Source organism: Propithecus coquereli, unplaced genomic scaffold (genome assembly GCF_000956105.1).
Source record: "Propithecus coquereli isolate 6110/MARCELLA unplaced genomic scaffold, Pcoq_1.0 Scaffold164, whole genome shotgun sequence".
NCBI lineage: Eukaryota > Metazoa > Chordata > Mammalia > Primates > Indriidae > Propithecus > Propithecus coquereli.
Genome location: NW_012140969.1, coordinates 4,684,058 through 4,710,795, shown reverse-complemented (window position 1 = coordinate 4,710,795; position 26,738 = coordinate 4,684,058). Strand labels below are relative to the sequence as shown.

Genomic DNA, 26,738 nt, shown 5'->3' with positions numbered 1-26,738 from the left:
GCTGCCGTAGGCACGCCCCGCAGCTCTCCTAAAGTGCCTACTTTCCTGCACGTCAGGAGTTCGCATCCTCTCCCCGAAACTCGGCCTCGGTCACCTGACTTCCACGGCCCGTCCCCAGTCCCTTACCACTCAGGGCACCCCAGACTGACATTCGGCCAACAGCACGTGGTGCAGGGGCCCCAGGTTCCCATTGGCCGCTCGCTGTCCTTCCTCCCCGGCGATTGGCAGCCGCAGCTGACCCCCCTCCGCGGTCGCGCGGTGGTACAGCCTCCGCGGCCTGGGCGGGCGGAGCGGCCCACTTCGCCAGGGCGCGGGGGGCGCCGGGAAGCCGGGCGCGGCGGAGGGATCCCTCTGGAATGTGTCCGTAGGTCCCACCCGAAGCGGGCGGCGCGGATTGGCCGAGACCAACGGGCCGCCGCCGCTGATTGGTCTGCTGCCGGCGTCGGCCCCGCCCCGCCCCGCCGCCGCTGCGGGAGAGGCCCGGGCCGGAGTTTGCGGAGGGGCCGAGCCGGGTGCGCGCGGAGCGGCGGCGGCGCAGGTGAGTGGCCTCCGCGGGACGGGTGCGGCCGCCCGCGGTGGGGGGTCCAGCGCGGACCGCGGGGGACGCGGACCCGCGGAGATCCGGCCGATCGTGCAGGGTGGGGCCGACCCCGTGGACGCGACTGGAGGTCCAGGGCTGGGAGCGGGGATACCCGAGGCCCCTTCCCTGCGGGGCAGATCCCTTCCCGCCCCCGGGCAGGGGTCTCCAGCCGTGCCGAACCCCTGCCCCCTTCCTCCCTTTGGACAGTCCCCGTCCCGGCGGGGACAGGCGCGGGGTCCGTATTTCTGACCCCTGCCCGGACACCTCCCCCACGAGCTGACCGCGGCTGAACCCCCCAGGGCCTGGGGGGACGCGGTGAGGACCAAGCTTTGGAGAAGAACAATATGAGAAACTCACCCCAGCTAGCATTTATCGAGCGCTTCCGTGTCACGCATTTACCATGCGGATCACTGAATCAGAACACCTCATGGAGGTGCTGTTACTTCTTTTAGAGGTGAGGCAGCAGACTCAGAGAGGTGGAGTGACTTGGCCAAGGTCACACAGCTAGCTAGTCAGTGGCAGATTCGGGACTGGAACTCATGCCTCAGAGTCTAGAACTGGAGTCTCAACCACCAGACTGGATGCCCAGTGCCTCCATGGCCCCAGCGTTCCTGACCAGCCCCTTCCCACCCGCCTCCCCACCTCATACTCGCCATCTGGGCCACACCTGCTGGTCTTTGCTTCCTCCCCTGCCCCTCCCAACCCCCAGAGGTTGCCAGACACCAGTTGCTCAAACAGGAAGCTGCCTCCACTCCCTTCTCTCCTGAACTGGAAAACAAGGCCTGAATACCTGAGAAGAGAGCGACATGCACAGGGGAGACGGGCAGGGGGTCTGGATGCTGGGGTCCTGTGTCCACTGGGTTCCCTAGGCAGCCGGGGCCAAGGCTGGGCAGTAGGCGTTCTCCCTGGAAACACCCAGGAGCCGGTTTTTCAAGAGTGAATCAGAGGCCTCCTTCTCTCCAAGGCAATACCTTGCTGGAAGGGGGAGTCTGGGCGTGGTATCCCCCCACCTCCACTAGCTTGTGGGAGCTCCCAGGAACTCCCTTCCCCTCTTCTTGCTCCCCCGCCTGGGCTTCTGTGTGGCTGTGATGTCCTTCCCAAGGATGGAGTGGGGATGCTGAAATTCCAGCCCACAAACTCCGTGCCCAGGCTAAAGCTGCTCTTCTTTATCCCCGTGCTCAGGTGCGAGGGGAGACAGGGAAAACAGGGAGGCGATGAGAGTTAACAACCCCACAGCAGGCATGTTGGAGGGCTGTTTTGAGGATGGGGGGCCTCCAAGAGCAATCAGAATGAGGACATAAGCCACATTCATTCTACAAATACTTGTTGAGCACCTACTATGTGCCAGGTACTACTGTTCTTGGCACAGAGGATGGGATAATAAAAAAGACAAAAATTCCTGCTTTTGGGGAGTTGGCATTCTCATGGGGGGGCGGAGGGAACAGGCAACAGACAAAGTAGCAAGTAAATAAAGAAGATAATTTCAGATTGTGTTAAGTGCCGCGAATAAAATATGAGGAGGTGGCATGACCGAGTGGTTGTGGGCAGGCGATGGTCTTGGGCTGAGGTCCGGGTGACAAAAGGAGCCAGCCCTGCAGCGATCGGGCAAGGGGCACAGCCAGGGCAAAGGCCTTGAGGCTGGACCAAGCTTGGAATAGCGCGTCTGGACAGAAGACGAAGCCAGAGCCACGATTCTGCAGGGCTTTGTGGGTCAGAGTAAGGAGGTTGGAGTTCTTCCTCTGGAAGGTGGGAAACCGTTGTAAGGTTTCAGGCAGGGGAGTGATGCCATCTGGTTTACGTTTTAAAATAGAGACACGAAGTTAAATAACAGCCTGAGACTGGAAGACAAGAGTTCTGCTAGAACACCATGTAATTAAGTTCATGGGCCTGAGCTGTCTATACCACAGGGGCGGTTCTAACAGGCCGGGGCAAGCCAGGAAGGCTGCCTGGAGGAGTTGGCCTGAGTAGGCATTGGCAGGCAGGAAGGACTGGGATATTCCTGGGCTGGGAAGGGGAGGAGGCAACAGTACCAATGACAATAATAATAGCTTCCTTAAATGGAGTCTGGGGCAGAGTGCTAGGCCTGTTGCATGCATAATCTCTTTGCATTTCCACAAGCACCCTGAGGGACAAGAATTCTGCCCATTTTTCAGATGAGGACATTGAGGCCCTGTGAAGTGAGGTGACTTGCGCACAGCCACGCAGCTGGTAAGGAGCAGGAGTGAGATTCGAACCCAGGCTGCGAGGCCTCTTATGGCCTGGAAGGCAAATTCATTAATCTCCCACTTTCCTCACTACTGTTATTCCCCCTTCACAGGTGAGGACGCAGGAGCCGGCTTGAATGGGGCAGTGGGTGTGGGCAGAGAGAGTAAGGAGATGGGGAACTGACAACGGGGAAAAGAAGGCATCTTGGAGACTGACTGGCAGACAGGAGAGGTAGCAATAGTAACAATAGTCACCAATATTTATGGGACGCTTATTGTGGGCTAGGAACTGTCCTGGGCACATGCCTGATTTCCTTGGGGCTCAGAGAGGTTAAGACACTTCCCCAAGTCACACAGCTAATAAAAAATGAAGCGAGGTTCCAGTCTCCTGTTCTTAGCATCCCGCCTCCCAGTGGGTAGAGCCAGAAGGGTGGGAGGGGGATAATGAAGGATGATGAGAATTGTGTTTCTTCTTTTTTTTTTTTTAGCATCATTGAGTGTGATAAGATAACTTGAGAGGGTAGTACTGGTTTTTTCATTTAGAATTTATTGTTTGTCAAATATTCAGTGAATGCCTACTGTGTGCTAGACTTTGTGATGGGCACTACGGATAGAGAGATGAGGGAACCAATAGAAGACTATTGTCGGCTGGGCGCGGTGGCTCACGCCTGTAATCCTAGCACTCTGGGAGGCCAAGGTGGGAGGATCATTTGAGGTCAGGAGTTCGAGGCCAGCCTGAGCAAGAGCAAGACCCCGTCTCTACTAAAAATAGAAAGAAATTAGCCGGACAACTAAAAACAGAAAAAATTAGCCAGGCATGGTGGCGCATGCCTGTAGTCCCAGCTACTCGGGAGGGTGAGGCAGGAGGATCGCTTGAGCCCAGGAGTTTGAGGTTGCTGTGAGCTAGGCTGACGCCACGGCACTCTAGCCCAGACAGCAGAGTGAAACTCTGCTTCAAAAAAAAAAAAAAAAGACCATTGTCCAGAACATGTAAAGAGTTAGCACAAATCAATAAGACAAAAGGCCTTGCAATTAAAAACAGGCCACGCATTAAAAAGAAAATGGACAAAAACTTACACAGGCCATTCACAGAAAGACACATCCAAGTGGTTAATCAATGTATAGAAAGGTGTTGAGCATCATTGTTCATCAGGAGAGTGAACGTCAAAGCCACAAAGAAAGAAGTGGGAGTTGCTGTCCCTACCTTCATGGCTAGGCAAAGCACCTACTGTGTGCCCAGCATGAGGCCTGGAGGGGACCACAGAGTGGGGCTTGCACTTTTGCTTGAGAGAGAAGACCCTTTTGAGAGCAGAGACTATAGCCTGTGCCCCTTACTTCATCAGAGCCAAGCACAGGGACTGGCGGGCCAGTGAATATGAATGAATGAATGGGATCATTCATCCACTCATTCATTCAACAAGTATTTATTGAGCATCTGCTGTGTGCCAGGCACTGTTCTATTCATTAAGGATGTAGGAATGAGTAAGACAGAATTCTTTGTCTTCTCAGAAAACAGACAATGAACAAGGTATAAATGAAATATATATCCCACCTAAAACAGGTGAGGCATGAGTCAGGTGTATATCAGAGGGAACAGCCAGTGCAAAGGCCCTGAGGCTAGACTGTGCCTGGTGTGTTGGAGGGAGTAAGGGCTGGGAGGTGACAGGGTAGGTCCTTTGGGGCCTGTGGGCCACGTGGAGGACATTGGCTTTTATCCCAAGAGCGGTAGGAGCCCTTAGAGGGGTCAGAGCAGAGACAGTGATGTGACTTATGTTTTACAGGGTCATTCTGGCTGCTGTCTTGACAAGAAGCTGTGGGGGGCACACGTGGAAGCCTAAAACCCGCAAGAGGGGACTGCACTAGTCTAGGTGAGTGATAATGGGGCCGACCAGGTGATATCAGAGGAGGTGTTAGAAGATAAATCAAAGAATGAATGAATGAGTGCATGAACACATGGATGCCCAAGGATGGGTACAGCCAACTGGGCTCAACTGAATCCAGGTTGGCCCCCTGGAAGAGACAATCTGAAGGGAGGGACCAGGAAGTCCCCTTTTCACAGAAAAATATAACCTGGTGTGTAATTCGAGCCTCACCACCACCAGGCAAGGTAGCTGGAATATCCTCATCTACAGAGCGGGCATCTGAGGCCCGGAGAGATGGCGTCGCTTAGGGGATAGCTTCGTGGTTGTGCACTTGGGCTGGGGAGTCAGGCAGACCTGGGAATACATCCATCCTCTGTGACTTTGGATGTGTGACTTAAAAATGAAATCTGAACTCTTCCCCAATCCATAAGGCTCCCGCGCAGTTTGTCCCTGTCACCTCTTTTCGCTCCCGTCGTCACATTCTCCCGTTTGTTCATTCCGCTGCAGCCGTGCTGGGCTCCTGGCTGATCTGTGAGCCTGAGGCAGGGCATGTCCCTCCTCTGCTCAGAACCCTCCATGGCTCCCACCTCACTTGGGATAAAAGCCAACATCCTCCTGGAGGTCCACAGGCCCTGCGTGCTCTACTCCCGTTTGTCCGTTTTGTTGTGCTGTAAGAGAATACGCGAGATTGGCTAATACGTAAAGAAACGAGGTCTGTTGAGTTCGCGGTTCTCCAGCCTGAGAAGTTCAAGGGCATGGCACTGCTTCTGGCGAGGGCACTCTTGCTACATCCCAGCATGATGGAGAATGTCAAAGGGGAAGTGGGCACGTGCAAAGACAAGGAAACCTGAGGAGCGCCCCGGGTTTATAATAACCCACTCTCTCAGGAACTCATCTGTTCCCTTGAGAACTCATCCAGCTTCAAGGGAGAGAGAACTCACTCACTGCCTCAAGAACAGCATCAAGCCATTCCTAAGGGGCCTTCTACTAGGCCCCACCTCCCAACACTGCCACTTTAGGGATCAAATTCCAGCATGTATTTTTTTTGCTGGAAACAGACAAATCATCTCCAAACTATAGCAACACTATTACCTTCCTGCCCTCACCTCCTCCCTCTGTCCCCCACTTTGTTGCAGCTACATGCGACTCCTCGCTATTCCTTTAATATGCCAAGCACATACCCACCCCAGGGCCTTTGTACTGGCTGTTCCCTCTGCCCGGAATGTTCTTGCCCCAAAGCCTTGCCTGGGCACTTTCTCCTGTCATTCAGCTCTGAAGTTCAGCTTCACTTGGTCACAGAGGCCCTCCTTGACCTTGTCTGTAGAACTTGTGTTTCTTTATTGTCTTCCTAGCACTATTAGAAATTGTATTAGACATTTACACATTTTCTTGCTTACTGTGCATCTCTCTCTCTGGACTTTCCACTTCGGGAGGGCCTGGACAGAGCCCCAGCTAGCCTATGTAGCACCTGTGAGTAAATTAGAAAGACAGCTCTTCCTCCCGGCAGACCACACCACACCAAGGAATGTAGCTTGGCAGGCAGAGCTCAGGCTGAATTTCAGTCCCACTTGCCACCTTGGTCTAGTGTTTTTGCACAGTGCACAACCTGTATAACTGCACGCGGTGGCCCTACTCAGGGATCTTGCTTGTCTTACTGAAGGCAACATCTAAAATGGTGCATTAGCCAGGCGTGGTGGTTCACGCCTGTAATCCTAGCACTCTGAGAGGCTGAGGTGGGAGGATCACTTGAGCTCAGGAGTTGGAGACCAGCCTGAGCAAGAGCGAGACCCCATCTCTTCTAAAAATACAAAACTTAGCCAGGCGTGGTGGTGCACGCACCTGTAGTCCCAGCTACTTGGGAGGCTGAGGCGGGAGGATTACTTGAGCCCAGGAATTTGAGGTTGCTGTGAGCTACGATGATGCCACCGCACTCTACCCAGGATGACAGAGCAAGACCTCTGTCTCAAAAAAATAAGATAAAATGGCGCATGGAATATGTTAAATACTCAAAAAAAAAAGTTTGAAGGGAGGGAGGAAGGAAGAAAGAAATAGAGAAGGAAAAGAAAGAAAAAAAGTATGTCCATCAGGACAGGTTTTGTTGTAGTAACAAACAACCCCTAAATCTTAGTGGCTGAACTCAACGAAAGTGTATTTTTGGCTCCTGCTACCCTTCCGTTGCAGCTCATCACTCAAGGTGCGACCTGATTGAGTCGCCACCGTATGGAATGTGGCTGCTCACCCTGTCCCAGAGCAGTGGAGTTATAGAGGCTCGCACTCTAGCAAGGAAACGCTTTAGCCCAGAAGTGTCATATGTTGCTTCCTCTCACACCCCATTGGCCAGAACTAGCTAGTCATTTACCTGCCCAGTCACAAGGGGGTCAGGAAGTGCCATCACCTGTGTGCTTTGAGGAGGGAAGAATCAAATTTTTTGCACACAGCATTAATGAGTGATGGAAAAATAAAGAGAAATCGCTTTGAGCCTCCATTTTCTCCTCTGATAAATGGGCGTGATTACAGCATAACGTGGTCCTTCCATTACAGCGCGGTGTGAGGATTAAGGAGGGTCACAAGCGTTAGTGTGGGGGTGTAACAGATACTAACTGCTGTTGTTACTGCTTTCTGCGCAAGTGTGTACATACTGACACCAGGATTTGAACTGAGGCGAGTTTGTTCTCTGAGTGCTTCATTGGGCCTGTCTGATGCTAGGAGTGAGGGAGCGGTCCTGAGGCCCTGAGCCCCGCTTTCTGTCCTGCAGGTCTTCTGGGCGTGCCCCTACTCCTCGCTGCTCATGCCGCTGGGACTGGGGCGGCGGAAAAAGGCGCCGCCTTTGGTAGAAAATGAGGAGGCTGAGCCAGGCCGTGGCGGGCTGGGCGTGGGGGAGCTGGGGCCCCTGGGCGGAGGTGGGGCAGGGGGGCCCCAAATGGGCTTGCCCCCCCCACCCCCAGCCCTGCGGCCCCGCCTCGTGTTCCACACCCAGCTGGCCCACGGCAGTCCCACTGGCCGCATCGAGGGCTTCACCAACGTCAAGGAGCTGTACGGCAAGATCGCCGAGGCCTTCCGCCTGCCAACTGCCGAGGTACCCGCTGGGGAGCTGGGCACCAGGGTCCCTGAGGGGGGGCTAGAGGCCTGGGCCTGCACCCCGTTCGTGAGCTGGGGCTTGGATGCTGGAGCTGCAGATGCTGCAGTCGGTGCCCTGGTGCATTGTGGGGAATTAGAGGCCAGCGCTGGATGCTGACTTTCCATCAGGCACTGGGAGGCCTGCACTCCAATGGATTGTGGGAGCTGATAGCTAGGGCTGGATGCTGAGTTCCCATCAGGCACTGGGCAGCCTGTGCCCTGATGGATTGTGGGAGCTGACTGCCAGGGATAGGTGCTGAGTTCCCATCAGGCATTGGGAGGCCTACACCCCAGTAGATCATGGAGGCTAGAGGTCAGATGCAAGATGTACTTCCCAATGATGCACTGGGACACCTGACCGCAAGGACTGCGGCAGTGGGAGGGAGGGTGGCAAGGAGGGCAGCAGTGGGATCGAGCGGGAAGCAGTTGCTGGGGTCTCAGTAACAGAGCGAAGGTCTGTGCCTTCCACAAGCATTCACTGAGCACCTGCCACGTGTCAGGCTCTGCTCCCCGGAAACAGCAGTACATTTTCGCTAGCACAGAGATCCTCGTCCCAGCAGAGCTGGCTCAGGGAGTGGTCAGGCACTGGGACGGAGTCCCCCCACCCTTTCCCAACTCCTCCTTTCCCTGGCAAGCGGTGATTGGCAAAGGGCAAGGGAGGAAGGCAAGGGTCGAGTGTCTCCCGCCCTTGCAGGTGATGTTCTGCACCCTCAACACCCACAAAGTGGACATGGACAAGCTGCTGGGGGGCCAGATCGGCCTGGAGGACTTCATCTTTGCCCACGTCAAGGGGCAGCGCAAGGAGGTGGAGGTGTTCAAGTCGGAGGACGCGCTGGGGCTCACCATCACGGACAATGGGGCTGGCTACGCTTTCATCAAGGTGGGTGGACGGGGCACCGTGGAGGCCTGGGGGCAAGGGTGGGTCATGGGACCCAGGGCAGAGCCACAGACGCTGATGACTCTGTCCTCACAGCGCATCAAGGAGGGCAGTGTGATCGACCACATCCAGCTCATCAGTGTGGGCGACATGATCGAGGCCATCAACGGGCAAAGTCTGTTGGGCTGCCGGCACTACGAGGTGGCCCGGCTGCTCAAGGAGCTGCCCCGGGGCCGCACCTTCACGCTGAAGCTCACAGAGCCCCGCAAGGCCTTTGGTGAGGGGCGGCTGCCACCTGGACCTCCAAAGCAACTCTGCTCCGGTGGGATCAGGCTGTGGTGCTGGGAGCTGCCAGCAGGTGGCGCCCAAGCCCAGCCGGCTGCAGGGAAGGGGGGCAGCTCTGCCCTGCTCCAGGAGGGGGTGCTCGCTCTTGGCCCAACCTGGGAGAAGGGTGGGGGCGAGGAGGAAGTTGCCCCCACACCCAGTTTCCAGGAGCCATTAGCCCAGCCAAGCGCCCCCACCCCTGGCCAGCCCCCAGCCCTGAGAAGCCAGGCTTGGCTGCCTCGTGCCATTCCCCCACTTCTCCATCTGGCTTCACTAACTCTCAGGAATGGGCCCGAGGCCCCTGTGGTGGGGGTGGGGGACTCAGTCACTTTCCTGGGCAGGTAGGCCTGGTCTGTGGCACAGCCGCCGCACCCCCTTGGCCCCACACACCCCAGCTTGGCGAGAGGAGAGTAGCTACAGACCCAGGCCCCCAGCCCCTCAGACCCTGAGAAGAGAGCACAAATGGCTCCTCCAGTCTCCCCTCCAGTGTGTCCCATTCCTGATCCCCAGCTGTCCCCCCTACCACATCCATGCCATGCCTGCCCTCCCAGGGCCACCTCAGCCTCTAACCCCCCAGAGAAGCTTGGAGAAGGTTAGGGGGTGAGTGTCTAGGGCCAGGATGTCTGGGTTCCTGCCCAGACCGTGCTGAAATCGAGCTGCCCCCATCCTCGCCCCTTCCCTGCCTCCTGCAGACATGATCAGCCAGCGTTCAGGGGGTGGCCGCCCCGGCTCTGGCTCGCAACTGGGCACTGGCCGAGGGACCCTCCGGCTCCGATCCCGGGGCCCCGCCACGGTGGAGGATCTGGTGAGTGACCCAGCTCCCCCTGTGCCTGCGCTTCCATAGGGGCAGCGTTACCTGTTAGGCTGAGGGGCTCTGGGCAGACAATCTGGATTCAGATCCATTCTGCCACCTCCCAGGGACCTTCCTTGGGCAAGTGGGCCTCAGTTTCCCCGTCAGTAAAATGGGGATGATAATAACACCGATGCCTTCTTCACAGGGTTGTTGTGAGGACTAAGTATGTGTTTGTGTAAAGTGATGACAAGGGCACCTGGCACTTAATAATACGGTTACTTAATTCATAATATGATGATGTCACTGTCCCCCCACCACCGCCACCTCAGCCCTCGGCCTTTGAGGAGAAGGCGATCGAGAAGGTCGATGACCTACTGGAGAGTTACATGGGCATCAGGGACACGGAGCTGGGTGAGTGGCGGGTACCTGGGTGCGGGGATGGGTGGGAGCCTGGGTCTGGCGGGGGCTGAGTCTCCTCTGAGCCCCCCGCCCCTTGGGCCATCTGTGCCTCCATTCTGCCCCCACCCCCCACAGCGGCCACCATGGTAGAGCTGGGGAAGGACAAAAAGAACCCAGACGAGCTGGCCGAGGCCCTGGACGAACGGCTCGGTGACTTTGCCTTTCCCGATGAGTTCGTCTTTGACGTCTGGGGCGCCATCGGGGACGCCAAGGTCGGCCGCTACTAGGACTCCCACTGGACCTCTCAACGATGACCTGGGCCCAGCCTGGTTCGGAGCCCCCCGGAGGGGACTCCAGGGCCCGGACCCAAGTGTCTGCCTTGGGCCGAGCTCAGCAGCCCCAGGGCCATGCAGAGGGGAGGCGGGGCCTGGCCCTGCCCCACTGCTATCGGTACCACCCCCTTCCTGGCTGGGGTCCCCGGCCCCCCTGCCCTGTTCCCCACCTACCTCAGCCGGGTCAGGCGCGGGGAGGGATTGGCCAAATTGGGCAGCCACCCCCGCCTTCCACACTTTCCGCCATCAGCTGCCAAACTGGTCCCTCTGTGTCTCCCTGGGGCCTCGGGCTCTGTTTGGGGTGGTGACCTTCCTAGTTTCCTGACGCAGGGAATACAGGGGTGGGGTGTCCCCCCCAGCAAATGCAATAATACCCTCCCCCTCCACCCCCCCTCCCCGTGGAGTCTGTTACCTCCGCATTTGAAATGAATCTGCTGTGAACCCCCAACCTCCTCCCCAGCCCCCCATCTCTCCCTCAAGGCCCAGCCTGGGACCAGAGCAGGGGGGAGGGAGGCATGATGGCGGTGGGCTTTTGTATCTGAATTTGCTGTCTCGAACATAAAGAATCTATCTGCTGTTGGACCTGAGTGGTTTGGGATTGGGGGGGGAGCCAGGGCTGGGAAAGAATGCGGCAGCTGAAATCCATCTTCCTCGGCTCCAAATTGAATTAGGAGCTGGCCCGGGGCCGCCCACCCCCTCCCACCGTTCCTCCTGGCTGCGGGCCACCAGGCTTCCGGGCAAGACCCGAGCTTCCTGGCCTACTGAGGGTTCAAATCCAGCCCTTTCTCGAACAAGGCCTCCCACCCGACCACGCCCTGTGTGAACAGTGGGCACGAGGCTGTTGTGTACAGCCGGTGACAACCTGGAGCCATGGGGCGCACCAGGGCATGGAGGCCTGGCTTGGGAAAAAGAAAGATGGCGCCTCAGGCCTGCCGGGGGCCCCACCCTCGGGTTGCAATGCAGCCCCCGCCCCACCCCAGCTGACGCTGGACATGCAGGCGTCCGCGGTGCACGATGCTTCTCACTGGCCGTGAACCCAGCGTGCTTGTTTTGACAAGCCACTTCATCCTCGAGGATCGAGGGGGGATCCTGGCAAGGGGGGTGGGCCCCTGGCCAGACCTGGAGGGAAGGGAGAGGACTGAAGTGAGGGGAGCCAGGCCAGAGGCTCTCGCAGGAATGTTCTGGGGGAGCTGAGAGGCTCCAGGGAAGTCTGAGCCCGGCCCGCTCCCCAACCACTTCCAACAGGGACGTGCTGGGACATGGAGAAGGGGACAGGCACCCGGGGCTGGCTGGCACACAGGCCTGCGGCTCTGTTCATGGGGTGGCTGGGGCAGGGGAGCTGCTGTCAGGGTGACTCAGGGCACCCCTGGGCACCTGTGGGCTCCCCGTGTGTCTGTGCTCGGAGCCGGCTAGGGTGGAGAGCAGGTGTGGCTGCGTGCGTCGGGGGTGTCGAGTAGGACTGTGTCTGTCGTGTTGATGGCTCGTGCCCATGATGCAGGAGGGCTGTGACTTGTGTCTGTGTTACGGGTAGGGGATGTGGCGGCCGTGTTCCTGGGTGTAACTGGCAGTGTCTGGTGGTGGGGAGTGTGACGGTGCGGCTGGGTCTTGGGGTGTCCAGGGCTGTGACTGGCTTGGTCTGGGGTGTCCAGGGGTGTGAGTGTATGTCTCAGGGTGTTGCTGTTTCTGGGGTCGGGGTGAATGGCTAGGTCTAGGGGTACCCAGAAGTGTGGGCATGTGTGTGTCAGGGAGCTACCGTTTCTGAGGGGAGAGGGAGGTGGCCAGCTAGATCTCAGGTGTTCAGGGGGTGCCGCTCCTTGTGACATGGGTGTACAGAGTGTCCTCGTAGGGCCTGTCTTGGATTGTCGGGGGGAGTCTCCGGGTGACCATGGCGCTCACTCAGCACTAAGGATTGTATGTGTCTCAGGGTGCCAAGTGACACTCCACTTCCCAGCACTAAGTGGTGTGACGGGAGGATCACTTCATGGGGCTTTCCCTGGGGGCTGCACTGCGGGCTGCTGAGGGAAGTGGCTGCCGTTAGAAGTCGGTAGCTATGGGTGCCTCTCCGGCACTGGGGGTGACACACTCATTCAGTTCAGGGGTGCGATGGCAGCACCTGGCTGCTGCTGAGATGGGGACAGGATGCGACAGAGGCGGGGACTCAGGGCCGCAGGTGATTGTGTGTCTCAGGGGGTGAGACCGTGTTCGCCCGACTTCCAGGGTGGGAGGTCAGGTGAGGCGGCAGCTGTGTGCCCAGGGTTGAGGGCGTGACTGTCTTTGTGGCTTGGGACACGTGTCCAGGTGTTACTGAACCCATCCTAAAGCAGGATCTAGACGCTGGGGGAAGAGAGTCCCCCGGTGGGCCAGGCCTCCTGGTTCCCCTGCCCCCCTGCAGCCTGCTCTCCCTCCCTCGGAGGGTATGACTAGCTGTGGCCCTGGCCTGGGCTTAAGCCCCTGTGTAAATAATGGGCGGATCCCCCGGCCAGGCTGGCCTGACGACGCCGGCCCACCCGGCCCACCCGCGGCTCTGCCCACCACCACCACCCGACATCCACCAGGGCTCTGGCAGGCCAGGGGACATTGCTGCCCCCGAGCACACAGGGTTAGCACCCCTAATCCCAAAGCCCTGCGCAGGGCAGGGGGGGGGAAGTGACACCCCCTGCAGGCGTCCCAGCCTGCCCCAGGCGATGCTCACATTTTCCAGTGTTTAGATTTTATCCGCTTTATTAATGAGGCAGGCAAGAAGCCCGAGCGCCTGGGGGAAGGGGGCTGCTCTTGCCACACTGGGAGCTGGTCACAGGGGACCAGGCTGACTCCCAGGGAGACTCCCTCCTTGTAGGGGGATCTGGGGCCCTAAGTGGTCCCCGCCCACTGCCAGGAGCACAGAGAGGGGGTCTCTGCCAGTCCAGGTTCCCAGCAGGCGCGGGCTTGGTGGAACGGCCCCTGGAGGCCAGGAAGGGCGGCGGGAGGAGCCGAGGAGCCGCCCCAGGAAGAGGGAGGGAGGGAGCGGCCTGCCGGAGAGCTGGGGCGCAGCAGGCGCTGCAGGCACCCAGGGGCGGCGGCGGGCGCGGCGGGCTCAGGGGCTGAGCGGCCGGCGATGGGGACCCAACATCCCAGCCAGCGCCGGGTAAGCAGGCTGGGGCACACAAGGGTCCCGGTGGGGCGGAGAAGGGCGTGCAGGGACGGCGGTGGCTGCCTCAGTCTGTCCGTCCTGTGTTCCTTGGCTCTCAGCCCCCATCTGTCGTCTGTCTACCTTCCCTTCCCATCTGGCCTGTGGGCACCTCTGCACTTTCAGCCCTCACCACCAGGGTACAGAGGAATGGGTGGTCCTGGGGCTGGGACATGGGGTGGAACCGTGGGCATCCAGGCTGAGGCAGAGGTGATCAGAGTAGGGCCTGGGTGACAGCAATGGAGCACAGAGATGGGGCATGGGGACAGAAATGGGGCCGTGAGGACAGCGACACTGCCATGGGGGTCAGAGGTGGGTCCACGGTGATCCGGACATGGCTATGGGGAGACAGCCAGTGCTAAGGGGCGAGATGTGCCCATGGCTGGGGGCGTCAAGGATGGGACTGGAATAAAGGCGACATGGTGAGGGTGAGACGGGATGGCAGGGTCCGATAGGGCCACGCGCCAGAAATTTGCTGCAAGGACCTGTGGAGGGGAGAGCAGGGTGCCAGAGCAGGAGATGGGGTGGCGAGAGGCAGAGGAGGAGGAGGCGGTCAGAAAGGAGTGGCCAAGGTCATTTGGAGTTGCCACGGGCAGAAGAACCTGTGGAATCCGACGGGCGCTGATGGTCCGAGATGGGACCGCCTGGGGCCTCCCTCAGCCTCACTTTGCCCTCCTCTCCTCCACCCAGCACCCCCGGCACCTGACATGAGCCCCTGCGGGCCCCTCAACCTGAGCCTGGCCGGCGAGGCGACCACTTGCGCGGCGCCCAGGGGCCCCAACACGTCGGCCGTGCCGCCGTCGGGTGGCTCCGGCGCGTCGCCCGCGCTGCCCATCTTCTCCATGACACTGGGCGCTGTGTCCAACTTGCTGGCGCTGGCGCTGCTGGCCCAGGCCGCGGGCCGCCTGCGGCGCCGCCGCTCAGCGGCCACCTTCCTTCTGTTCGTCGCCAGCCTGCTGGTCACCGACCTGGCGGGCCACGTGATCCCGGGCGCGCTGGTGCTGCGCCTCTACGCCACGGGGCGCGCGCCGGCCGGTGGAGCCTGCCACTTCCTGGGCGGCTGCATGGTCTTCTTCGGCCTGTGCCCGCTGCTTCTGGGCTGTGGCATGGCCGTGGAGCGCTGGGTGGGCGTCACGCGACCGCTGCTCCACGCGGCCCGGGTCTCGGCGGCCCGCGCGCGCCTGGCGCTGGCCGCTCTGGCCTCCGTCGCCTTGGCCGTGGCGCTGCTGCCGCTGGCGCGCGTGGGCCGCTACGAGCTGCAGTACCCCGGCACCTGGTGCTTCATCGGCCTGGGCCCGCCGGGCGGCTGGCGCCAGGCGCTGCTCGCCGGCCTCTTCGCCGGCCTCGGCCTGGCCGCGCTCCTCGCAGCGCTCGCGTGCAACACGCTGAGCGGCCTGACCCTGCTGCGCGCCCGCTGGCGCCGCCGCTCCGCACGGCTCCCCTCGGCCTCTGGCCCCGACAGCCGCCGTCGCTGGGGGTTGCGCGGACCCCGCTCGGCTTCCGCCTCGTCCGCCTCGTCCATCGCTTCGGCCTCCGTCGCCTTTGGCGGCTCCCGGGGCGGCGGCTCAGCACGCAGAGCCCGCGCCCACGACGTGGAGATGGTGGGCCAGCTCGTGGGCATCATGGTGGTCTCGTGCATCTGCTGGAGCCCGCTGCTGGTGAGGGGCGCGCCCGCCCTGTGAGCCACGCTCCTTCCTGAGCCCCCCCTCGGCCCCTCCCACCCTGCTCCATCTTAGGATACCTGGGCCTTAGTCCCAAACCCAGCCAAAGCCCCGCCCCCTTGAGGCCGCACGTGCCAGGAGAGCCAGGCCTTTGCCTTCTGCTTCTGACGTCCCATCCTTCCAGCCCCCTTTCCTCCTCCTTCTTGGGGTTCTTGCAGCCCACCTCGACCCACACAGGCCCCTTCTCCAGCCCTGCCCCTCTAAGTCCCCACGCTTCATTCATCCCCTAGCCCTCCTCCACCCGACCCCCTCGCTTCTCTTCTCCCCTTGAGTCCCACGTCCTTCGGGATACCTGGGGCTTCTGAACAGAGCCGTCCCCCACTGAAGCCTTTGCTTCTACAGCCGTCTTTCCATAGCCCCTTCCCACATAGATCCCCGTCTACCCTCCCCCTGACGCCCGCCCCTCCTCCCAGCCTCCTCTTCCAGCCACGCCCCCACCCGCCCCAGCCCCACCCTTCGCCCGTGCCCTTCCCTTCCTCCCGCCCCACCGCTCACACCGACTTTCTCCGCAGGTGTTGGTGGTGCTGGCCGTCGGGGGCTGGAGTTCCAGCTCCCTGCAGCGGCCGCTGTTTCTGGCCGTGCGCCTTGCGTCTTGGAACCAGATCCTGGACCCCTGGGTGTACATCCTGCTCCGCCAGGCCGTGCTGCGCCAGCTGCTTCGCCTCCTGCACCCGAGGGGCAGCGCCAAAGGCGGCCCGTCGGTGCTGGGCCTGACCTGGGGCACTTGGGAGGCCAGCTCCCTGCGCAGCTCCCGGCACAGTGGCCTCAGCCACTTTTAAGCGCGCCCGGAAGCCGAGCGGCTAAGCCAGCCCACCCTAGGCCGGGCCCAGGTCCGCAGTGCAGAGCCTTTGAGGAATAAAGCCATTTTTGGAGCCCAGGACGGTGTGTCCCGTCGGGGCTGCAGCACCCACGGTGGCCGCGCGGGGACGTCAGAGGCGCTCCGTGCGCCTCCGGGGCGAGTGCAGTTCCGAGACTTACCGCGCCAGGGCGCAGAGAGCCCGGACGCTCGGTCTCAAGGAAGCCAAGCTGGAGCCGCAGGAGCATGCGCACAACGCCGCGCCGGGACTTGGGGGGCTCCGCTGGGAGCCGAGTGAGAAGGGTTTTGGGGGGGCGGTCCCTGCCGCCGCCAGGACGGACTCCCGCAGCCATTCTGCCAATTATGGCCTTGAGCTCCCCCAACACAGTCCCAAAACCCTATCCGCAAACCACGCCCCCCCATGCCTCGCAGCCCCGACGCCCACAACCCCAGCCCGCTCCCACTGTGGCTCACCTACGCTCCCCACCCCGCCCTGACCCTCTTCAAATGTCCCCGCATCACTCCTGACTCCCGCTTCCACCCATCCCCCTGCCCCCCCCTGCCGCCCCCTCCAGGCACGCCCCCGCGTTCCTACACACAAGAAGAGACGGAGAATGCATGGACGGGGCAAACCCCAAAGGCCTTTTTAAAAACTAAGAGCTCTCAGGCAGGGCGGGCAGGGCAAGGGGAGGGATGCGGGGGCTAGCAGCCCCCGGCCACGAAGTCGAAGTCCTCGAAGGCCGCCTGCTCCGCAGCAGTGAGGGGCCTGGCTTCGCGGGGCGGGCTCAGCGTGGGGGCCTCCCCTGTGAACTCCTCGTCGAAGTTGCTGATGTCGGTGCGGCCCGACAGCGTGGGCACGAAGGGCGGCGGCAGGCGCCGGGCCAGCAGTGCGTCCCAGCCCAGTGTCTGCGGAGGGGGTGCAGGGCAAGGGTCAGCCTGGGAGGCTGAGGGGGCGCATGCCGCACGAGAGACGAAAAGAGGGGTGCAGGGCACTGGGGGCTCAGGAAGGATCACGGGCGGGAGGCGGGGCTCAGGCGCAGGGCAACTGAGACGGGGATGTAGGAGGGTCGGTGGCGGTGGGGCGTGGGGGCATGGTGGGGGTGGGCGAGGGAGGACGGGGAAGGAAATGGTACCAAGGGGACGGGACAATGTTGGAGGCGGAGTGACCAGGCCTTGGAAGGGGTGATGGCTGGGTCCTGGGGGGTCACCAGGAGGGAACGAAGCCTTACCCTGAAGAAGGGTTGCTTTTTCACATCTTCGGCATCTCTCTCGCTGGACCCCAGCCTCCGCTCGGGATTCCTCCGCAGCAGCTGGAAGGAGGGAACACAGTGTCAGGATCTGCCTGTCCCCTCTGGGTCCTGGAGCCCCTCCCAGGCCTACCCCACTTTGGCGGGGGCTCCTCACCCTTCGCATGATGCCGATGGCTTCCGCCGACAGAAAGCGTGGGTAGCGGACTTCATCGTTGACGATGCTGTCGAAGACCTCCTCCTCGTCGTCCCCTGGGAACGGGGACTGGGCACAGGGAGGGCCGGGGTGAATCAGGCCCCTCCTCTGGCTCCTCCACTCCCGGCCCCCACCCGAGCCCCCGGCTCCAGCTTCGGCTGCGTGTTGTCAAGGGTGCTGGCTTACATGGGACAGTAAGTATCCCATTTTATAGACGCGGAAACTGAGGCCAGGGTCGTGAAGCCAACAGCCCCCAATCACACAGCAGGTGGTGGAGGCAGATTTCGATTCCCACCCCTGGGCGCTCGCAGGTTCCAGTGGGATCCGAGGAACACACAGGATGTGTGTGTCGTCGGGGGGCAGCCTGGGGCCTCACCTCGCCAACCAGCATCTCGTAGAGCAGCACGCCCAGCCCCCACCAGTCCACAGCCCGTGTGTACGACGTGTCGGTCAGCACCTCGGGTGCCAGGAACTCCGGGGTCCCGCAGAATGTGCTCGTCCGGTCCCCATAGCCCATCCCTGGGGGCAGCAAGGCCACATGAGGTTATGGGGGCAGGAGGATTCCGCTCAGCCAGCTTGGGGTCGTCTACACAGCCTGGCATGTCCCAGAGTCAGGGTGGGGGTAACGCCGAGTAGGGTTAGGGACTCCGTTCCTTCTCCGCTCCTATGTCTAATGCCCAGACACCGGCCCCTCAGATCCAGCCCCTCACCCTCCTTGCAGAGGCCAAAGTCTGCGATCTTGACGTAGCCTTCCGTGTCCAGGAGCAAGTTGTCCAACTTCAGGTCCCTGCAGGGTATGGGGGGGGATGTAAAGAGGGGTGAGTCGGGGGGGGGGTGTCTAAGCCCTGCCAGAAACCCCCGCCCCTGCCACAGCAGGTAGAGCATGCACGCGCACACACCTGTAGACGATCTTGTGTTCATGGAGAAACTGCAGCCCCAGCACCACGCAGGCCGAATAAAAGCTGCAAAGAAACAGGCTGGAGTGAGGGTCCTGGGCCACCCAGCTAGGGCGAGGGGCATGGAAGCCTGGTTCCCACATCCTCTAGAGCACCCGAGTCCCCCGAAGCTCCAGGAGGCTGCGGGAGGCGGGACCCAAGGGCAGAGGGCTGAGGGGGCTGCCAGCCTCTCAGGGCCACGATGTCCTGTGTGCGCTGGGGCAGGAGGCAGGGGCCTGGGTCGGTGGGTGGGGGGACGCTTACACGGCACGGGGCTCAGAGAACACGTCACTGTGGATGTGCAGCATCAGGTCCCCACCGGCCGAGTACTCCATCACGAAGCACACGTGCTCTGGTGTCTGGAAACAGCCGAAGAGGTTCACCAGGAAGGGGTGTCCTGCCTTGGTCACTGCTGCCAAGATCCGCTTCTCACACATCAGGCTGGGCAGGGCAGAGCAGGGGGGTAGAGGTCAGAGACTAGCTGCCCCCTACCCCTGATTCCTATACTCCCCGGAGTCCTCAATCCACAGATATTTTGTTCAGGGCCTCATATTGCTGTGTGACTTTGAGCAAGTTGGTTAATATCTCTGAGCCTTGGCAGCCTCATCTGCTAAACAGGCCCCCAGAATCTACCCACCATCCTAGTAACAGCCCCTCGACTTCTCTTGCTGGAACTGCCAGGGGTGGGCATGAGGCCCAGGCTGATCGCAGCAGCCTCTCTCTGGCCAGAGACTGGTTCGGGGATGAGCAAGCCAAGTCCTGCTGATTTCCACTGGGATTATTAAGGAAGAAGTGTTCAAACTGGTGAATGAGCCTGAAGCTGCCGGGGCAGGGGGGCATCTCTGTGCCAAGAGGACTGCAGGCAAAGCCCACACCAAGGAAAGCAGAAATTGAGAAACATCATCTGAGCACCTGGATACAGCCGTGCCTGAAGGCAGAACACCTCTAGACTTTTCTGATCCAGACCAATAAATCCTTTACTTGTTTAAGCCTTTTTGAGTTGGATTCCCGATTATCAGAAGGATGTTGGGAAGACGAGGGACAATCTCAGTGCCTCCACCAAGTGTTTACAGGGGTCACACACTGTGCAGAGTGCTTCGGATGCCTCCTCTCCTTTAATCCACCCAACAACCCTGCAATGAATACATTATTACTCGCCTTTCACACAGCAGGAGGCTGAGGTTTCGAACCCAGAGTCTGACCCCAAAGCAGAGGCAGTGTGGTGGCGCCAAGAAGGGCACAGGCTTCAGAGCCTGAGACCTTAGGTTCAAATCCCGGACCTGCTTCTTACTGTCTGTGTGTCCTTGGGCAAATTGCTCAACATCTCTGTGCCAATAGAGACTAGGGAAAATAACAGTGTTTACCTTATAGGGCAGCCTGGGGAACAAATGAATAACTGTTGAGAATTGTTATCTGAGTATGAGGCTAGTAAGTGCCAGTGACGATCATGAGTCACTCTCCCTGCACCTCCGAGGAGGGACGACCCTGTCTCTCATTCCCAGAAGAGAAAGCAGAGGGCCCCAGAGGGCCCGAGCCGGTCCCTACCTCTCCACCTCATCTCGAGCCACGATGTCTCCTTTCTTCAAAGCCTTGATGGCGAACAGCTCCCCGCTGGACCGGAACTCGGAGAGCAGCACCTGCAACCACAGGGAAGCGAGGGGTCTTGGCGGCCGGCCCTGGTCCCGGGGGTCTGGACTCCCAGCTCCCCAGCCCCTTGCCCTCCACCTCACCTTCCCAAAGTGACCCCGGCCCAGCACTGCCAGGAACTTGAAATCCTCGAGGGTCAGGGGGGACTTCCTCAGAGGGCTGTGGAGAGAGGACACTGGTGTGGCTGGGGGCACTGGGCAGGGGTGGTGAGTGGGGGGCTGGGGGAGGGGTGTCACCTGCACAGGGCGGGGCCTGGGGTCTCCTGGGTCTCCGAAGGCAGCTCGGGAGTGGTGATAGTTTCCCGGATCGGGGAACTCTGTGGCAGGGAGAGGAGGCCAGAGTGAGGGGAGTCAGGGATCCGCCCCCCCCGCCAAACCAAAATAGTCTCCAAGGCCCACACAATCTGCCCCTTCAGCAATCTGGCATCTCCTCTCTTCCCACGTGCCCTCACTCACTTCCCTCTGGCCATACTCTCCCCCTCCCTAAGCACAGAACACACCAGGCACATTCCTACCCCAGGACCTTTGCACGGCTGTGCCATCTTCCCAGACTGTTCCCCTCTCACATACACTGGTTCGGCTCCTCCCTCTTCCTTATTCAAATGTCACCTTCTCAGGCTGTTAGCCGACCACCATGTTAACTAAGAGAACCCCTCAAGGAAGACCTTTATGATGATCCACTTCCACTTAATGAATAGTAAATATATTTTTTCTTCCTTATGATGTTCTTAATAGCATTTTCTTTTCTCTAGCTTACTTTATTGTAAGAATACAGCGTATAATACACATAACATATAAAATATGTGGTGATCAGCCGTTTATGTTATCAGTAAGGCTTCTGGTCAACAGTAGGCTATTCGTAGTTAAGTTCCGAAAGAGTCAAAATTACATGGATTTTCAACTACATGGGGGTCAGCACCCTTAACCTCCATGTTGTTCAAGGGTCAACTGTACTTATCTGTGTATTGGTATTAGCTTTAATTTAATTTGATTTTTTTTTTTGAGACAGAGTCTCACTCTGTTGCCCGGGCTAGAGTGCCGTGGCGTCAGCCTAGCTCACAGCAACCTCAAACTCCTGGGCTCAAGCGATCCTCCTGCCTCAGCCTCCCGAGTAGCTGGGACTATAGGCATATGCCACCATGCCTGGCTAATTTTTTATATATATTTTTAGTTGTACACCTAATTTCTTTCTATTTTTAGTAGAGATGGGGTCTCGCTCTTGCTCAGGCTGGTATCGAACTCCTGAGCTCAAACGATTCTCCCGCCTCGGCCTCCCAGAGTGCTAGGATTACAGGCGGGAGCCACCAAGCCCAGCTTGGTATTAGCTTTAATTCTTTATACCACAAGTATGTATAACTGAAAAAAAAATCAAAATTAATTTTTGTTTTCAAGACAGGGGCTTTTGGGAATGATAGTGGATCATTGGGAATAATAATAATAAAAAAAAAGCCAGGCGTGGTGGCGCATGCCTGTAGTCCCAGCTACTCAGGAGGCTGCGGCAAGAGGATCGCTTGAGCCCAGGAGTTTGAGGTTGCTGTGAGCTAGGCTGACGCCACGGCACTCTAGGCCAGGCAAGAGAGCGAGGCTCTGTCTCAAAAAAAAAAAGACAGGGTCTTGCTGCCTGGTGTTGGCAAATGCTGCCAGGTGGACCAGGCTGTTTTTGTACAGTCTTCGAGAGGTAAGAATGGTTTTTACATTTTTTAATTGTTAGAAAAAAAAAATCATAAAAAAAGGAATATTTTGTCACCTATAGTTGTTCTCTGACGTTCAGACTTCAGCGGTTGGAACTTTCACTGGTTTCATTCAAACCAGTAAGGTTTTACTGGAACACAGACATGCCCCTTTTGTGCACGTGGCGGCTGCTCTGAGGCCGTGCCGCAGACAGGGACACAGACCGATAATATTGACTATCTGGCCCTTAACGGAAAAAGCATGCCGACCTCTGACCCAGATCAAGATGAAGAACATTTCCATCACCCGGGCAAGCTCCCTGTGTCTCCCTGCTTTCGGTGACCCTTGCCGAGAAAACACCGCGATCTTGACTTCCATCGTCAGCGTTCGTTTCGAACGCGCTCCTCTTACAGGGCGGTGCACGGAGGCCTGGAGAGCTGAGGCTCAGAGCCACGAGTCGGCAGGGCAGGGATGGGGACCCAGGCGGGCTGCTCCCGGGCTCGTGTTTTTAACCAGGATTAGAGAACCGGGCCTTGGTTCCGCTGGAGACATGCTGTGCAACCCCAAGGAAGTTCCTGCTCTCTGAGCTGGGAGCGAGACGGATGATGCTACCTAAACCCAGGCCAGGCCTAGGGGCACAGAGGACGGAGGTGGGGGAGGGACGCTCACCAGGCTGGATGGGCTGGAAGGAGGGTGCACAGGGCTCTTCTGGGGCGAGCTGTCCCAGTCCACCCCGAGGTTTAGCTTCTCCACCGATATGTCACTGCAGCAGAGGGGAGGAACGTGTGTCTGGGACCCAGCGCCCCAGGAGGCAATAAGAGGCAGCGGGGACCCCAGGGCCCTCCCTCCTTACCCCGCAGGCCGGGCCTCAGACCTTGGAGAAGCCCCAGGACTGAAGGTGACTGTCGCTGTCGCGTTCGGGATGAGCCTCCGAAGCAGCCGCACCCACGTGGCAACATCGATGTTCATCTGCCTGGCACGCTGAAACGCCTTCCCTAGGGGCACGGGGCAGGTGTCACCCTCTGTGACACTCCCAGGACCCCTGGCCTCCCCCCTGGAACGGTGGGCCCGGACGAGCCCCCTCACCTTGCTGCTTGGAGAAGATTTTCTTCTGCCGTCGGAGCCGAGGGATCCTCTCGATGACAGGGTTGCGGAAGGTGACCTGGGGGGTAAGCCGTTAGGAGCACAGGTGTGCGCACCCAAGTGTCTTGGAGGTCCTGACCACTATGACATTGAATTGAACCCCAGAGTAGCATGTGACACAGGAAAGGGTCACCAAAGCAACACACCTCCTCAAGTGCCACCTTGGAAAGCAAGAAGCAAGTGACTGGACCCCCCTCTAGAGGCAGGGAGGGGTCTCACCCAACCAGAGCGACCTGCAACTCCAGCAAACACATCCTGCATCCCCCAGCACCTGACTGCCCAAGCGTGGTCGCAGACCAGCATCACCTGGCAACTTGCTAGACAGAAATACAGATTCTCAGGCCCCCCTCGACCTAATGAACCAGAAACTCCAGCGACTGGGGCCCAGCGCTCTGTGTCTCAACAAGCCCCCCAGCTGATGCTGGTGCCCGCCCACAGAGGGAAACCATGGGTCTAGTTTAATTCTCCCAATTCAAACACAACTTCTTTTTCTTTTTAAGAGACAGGGTCTCGCTCTGTCCCCCCAGGTAGAGTGCAGTGGTGTCATCATAACTCACTGCAGCCTCTCCAACTCCCGGGCTCAAGCGATCCTCCCGCCTCAGTCTCCCGAGTAGCTGGGACTACAGGTGCATGCCACCATGCTCAGCGTATTTTTTTTTTTTTTTGAGACAGAGTCTCGCTGTGTTGCCCAGGCTAGAGTGCCGCGGCTTCAGCCTAGCTCACAGCAACCTCAAACTCCTGGGCTCAAGCGATCCTCCTGCCTCACTCTCCCGAGTAGCTGGGACTACAGCCATGCGCCACCATGCCCGGCTAATTTTTTCTATATGTATATTTTTAGTTGTCCAGATCATTTCTTTCTGTTTTTAGTAGAGACGGGGTCTCGCTCTTGCTCAGGCTGGTCTCAAACTCCTAACCTCAGGTGATCCTCCCGCCTCGGCCTCCCAGAGTGCTAGGATTATAGGCATGACCCACCGCGCCCAGCCCTCAGCGTATTTTTTAAAAATTATTTTGTGTAGCAATGGGGTCTTGCTATTGCCCAGGCTGGTCTCGAACTCCTGGACTCAAGTGATCCTCCCACCTTTGCCTCCCAAGCAGCTGGGACTATAGGCTCAAGCCTCCAACATAACTTTTAGAAGGTGCTAAAGTCACAGAACTGCAGTGTCTGATATGGTTGCCACATGTAGCAAGTTAAATTGGTTAAAACTTGAGTAAAATTAAAACTTTGGTTCCCTGGTCACACTGGCTATACTTCAGATGTAATATATTTGCATGTGCAATAGAATTCAACTACTATAGGCTCATCAACAGCAGAACAGTAGAAAGTTCTATCGGATGGTGCTTTTGTAGAGGCATAAGAACAAAACAAAATGCTATGAGTAAACCTTGAAGGCGAGTAGCAATGTTTCAGAATTTGCCCCTTAGGCCGGGCGCGGTGGCTCACGCCTGTAATCCTAGCACTTTGGGAGGCCGAGGCAGGAGGATTGCTTGAGCTCAGGAGTTCGAGACCAGAATTTGCCCCTTGGGCCACCCACCACCATCCTCTACTTGGTTTGGGACAGTTTTCCTAATGCAAGAACAAGTTCACTGCCCCACCATCTGAATTCAACTCTCTTCTCTCTTCCTTTCTTTCAGTGGTCCTTGATTATCAGATCATGTAAGAATTTCTGCATGGGGGCCAGGCACTGTGGCTCACACCTCTGATCCTAGCACTCCGGGAGGCCAAGGCGGGAGGATCACCTGAGGTCAGGAGTTTGAGACCAGCCTGAGCAAGAATCTGAGATTGTGTCACTGACGTAATTAGATGTACTTTTCTAACAAGGTTCACACACCAATCTAAAAGGTATTTTCCTCTTCTAGAACACTGGGAGCAGGGAAGGCAGGAAGCTTGGGCTGTACCTCGGCCACCAGGCAGCCCTGGGGTTCCATGTCCAGCTGCACCTCGTGCCTCTCATTGTCCAAGAAATCCTCCAACTTCAGGAATTTGAGGGCGCACAGGCCCCGCTGGTCCCGCCAGAACACAGCCAACTCCAGTTCCCGTGCCTCGGGGGGAAGGAAGACGGCCATCACTTGGGGTGCCTGAGGCCCAGAACTCCTCCTCCTCCTCTAAGCCCTGTGGTCCCCCAACACGGCTCACCCTCTCCAGCTCCAGGGTGAAGCTCTGGTCCCAAGCGCTGGGGCCACATGGCTTCCAGGACGTCTGGCCCACCACTGTGTTATCCAGCTTAAGCACGGTGCTGACCTCACCTGAAACGGGGGGTTTGAGGGGAGTTCATCAGGAAATGCTGGGGGAGAGGCCTCCAGTATCTCTTAAAGAAATCCTCCCCTCCATAACGTTCTGCCACTGTAAAGTTTCGCCTTTGATGTTTAAAGTCATTAATCCAATTGATTTTGTCTATATGGTGTGAGGTAGGGATCCAAGTTCACTTTCACTCCATATGGAAGCCCCAGCAATATACTCCTAAGGACCGACCTTAGAAAAATGCACGTGGAGTACATTAGCAGATCATGTATACGATGCTTACATGATGGCCCAAGTTAGAAACAGCCTCCTGACCGTGAAAGGAGAATTAATACATAAACTGTGATACAGTCTTAGTAGCGGAAGTATCAATTTGCTGATATTCAACTGTTTTTTACCTTAAAAAAAGGCAATTTGACATGGCTCAGACTAACACAAGGGATTACTAAACAGCAATAAAAACGAACCCTGTGGCATCACACGACAACACGAATGAGTCTCCCAAAACAATACTGAAAGAAGCCAGTACACAGAGTACATCTTGTATGAGTCCATCTCTATCAAGTCCAAATACCAGGCAAAATGATACCGTACTGTTTGAGATGCATACAGGGGTGGTAGAAACTACAAAGAAAATGCCAGGAAACTATAAAAGGCAGGACAGTAGCCAAGTCTACGACACAGGAAGGGGCTGGAGCCGGGAAAAGGGCTTCCAGAGAGTTGGTAATATCCTATTTCTTAACCTGGGTGGTGGTAACATGGGTGGTTGCTTTATTGTTAATCTTTTCCTATACTCACTTTTTTGTACGTATGTATTACTAGTTTTTTTAATTACGGTAAAATACACCTAACATAAAATTTACCACCATAATCATTTTTAAGTGGACGATTCGATGACATTACGTACATTCACACTGCTGCGCAACCATCACCACCATGCGCCTCCAGAACTCCTTTCGTCTTACGGAACTGAAACCCTGTCCCCGTTAAACACTAACTCCCCGTTCCCCCTGCCCCGGCCCCTGGCACCCACCACTCTACTTTCTGTCTCTATGAATCTGACTACTCCAGGGACCTCATCTGAATGGAATCACACAGTATTTGTCTTTTTGTGAGTAGTTTATATCATTTAGCATAATGTCCTCAAGGTTCATCCAGGCTGCAGCATGTGACAGGATTTCCTTCCTTTTAAACCTGAATAATATTCCATTGTTTGGCTATTACATTTTGTTTATCCATTCATCTGCTGGTGGACGCTGCGGTTACTTCCATCTTTGGCTACTGTGAACAATGCTATGAACACAGATATACAAATATCTCTTTGAGACTCTGCTTTTTTGTTGTTTTTTTTTTTTGAGACAGAGTTTCACTCTGTCGCCCCGGGTATAGTACAGTGGCATCATCGTAGCTCACTGCAACCTCAAACTCCTGGGCTCAAGTGAGCCTCCTGCCTCAGCCTCCCAAGTAGCTGGGACTACAGGCACACGCCA

The 26,738-nt window shown here is 58.1% G+C and overlaps 3 protein-coding genes across 3 annotated transcripts in view; 2 read left to right on the top strand and 1 right to left on the bottom strand.

The window, feature by feature from the left end:
* Nucleotides 1–2,730: 2,730 nt before the first annotated feature.
* Nucleotides 2,731–11,070, top strand: GIPC1 (GIPC PDZ domain containing family, member 1). The gene is made up of 8 exons (XM_012641402.1): nt 2,731–2,788; nt 4,566–4,652; nt 7,402–7,722; nt 8,458–8,643; nt 8,737–8,917; nt 9,657–9,769; nt 10,087–10,168; nt 10,292–11,070. Exons 3-8 carry the CDS (start codon nt 7,435–7,437, stop codon nt 10,441–10,443), a joined length of 1,002 nt encoding a protein of 333 aa, XP_012496856.1. The 5' UTR covers nt 2,731–2,788; nt 4,566–4,652; nt 7,402–7,434; the 3' UTR covers nt 10,444–11,070.
* A 2,495-nt stretch (nt 11,071–13,565) lies between these two features.
* PTGER1 (prostaglandin E receptor 1 (subtype EP1), 42kDa) lies at nt 13,566–16,241 on the top strand. The gene is made up of 3 exons (XM_012641401.1): nt 13,566–13,612; nt 14,345–15,312; nt 15,888–16,241. The coding sequence occupies exons 2-3, from the start codon at nt 14,362–14,364 to the stop codon at nt 16,152–16,154; spliced, it is 1,218 nt and encodes a 405-aa protein (XP_012496855.1). The 5' UTR covers nt 13,566–13,612; nt 14,345–14,361; the 3' UTR covers nt 16,155–16,241.
* Nucleotides 16,242–16,786: 545 nt separating this feature from the next.
* PKN1 (protein kinase N1) overlaps nt 16,787–26,738 on the bottom strand; it is a 34,382-nt gene continuing 24,430 nt past the window's right edge. Inside the window, exons 9-23 of the mRNA XM_012641264.1 lie at nt 25,144–25,253; nt 24,906–25,049; nt 22,953–23,028; nt 22,720–22,861; nt 22,536–22,629; nt 20,433–20,512; nt 20,280–20,355; nt 20,095–20,186; nt 18,814–18,990; nt 18,514–18,576; nt 18,325–18,401; nt 17,991–18,133; nt 17,576–17,683; nt 17,401–17,481; nt 16,787–17,077 (exon numbers count right to left, since the gene is read on the bottom strand). Of these exons, the coding sequence (XP_012496718.1) occupies nt 16,874–17,077; nt 17,401–17,481; nt 17,576–17,683; nt 17,991–18,133; nt 18,325–18,401; nt 18,514–18,576; nt 18,814–18,990; nt 20,095–20,186; nt 20,280–20,355; nt 20,433–20,512; nt 22,536–22,629; nt 22,720–22,861; nt 22,953–23,028; nt 24,906–25,049; nt 25,144–25,253 (1,667 nt within the window). The 3' untranslated portion in view covers nt 16,787–16,873. The remainder of the gene's footprint in view (nt 17,078–17,400; nt 17,482–17,575; nt 17,684–17,990; nt 18,134–18,324; nt 18,402–18,513; nt 18,577–18,813; nt 18,991–20,094; nt 20,187–20,279; nt 20,356–20,432; nt 20,513–22,535; nt 22,630–22,719; nt 22,862–22,952; nt 23,029–24,905; nt 25,050–25,143; nt 25,254–26,738) is intronic.

Excerpts from the sequence above, each read along its gene's own strand:
- PTGER1 (XM_012641401.1), top strand. The coding sequence starts at position 14,362 with ATGAGCCCCTGCGGGCCCCTCAACCTGAGCCTGGCCGGCGAGGCGACC. Across the intron at positions 15,313-15,887 it reads TCTGCTGGAGCCCGCTGCTG|GTGTTGGTGGTGCTGGCCGT; the intron begins GTGAGGGGCGCG and ends CTTTCTCCGCAG.
- GIPC1 (XM_012641402.1), top strand. The coding sequence starts at position 7,435 with ATGCCGCTGGGACTGGGGCGGCGGAAAAAGGCGCCGCCTTTGGTAGAA. Across the intron at positions 8,644-8,736 it reads CTGGCTACGCTTTCATCAAG|CGCATCAAGGAGGGCAGTGT; the intron begins GTGGGTGGACGG and ends CTGTCCTCACAG. Across the intron at positions 9,770-10,086 it reads CCGCCACGGTGGAGGATCTG|CCCTCGGCCTTTGAGGAGAA; the intron begins GTGAGTGACCCA and ends CCGCCACCTCAG.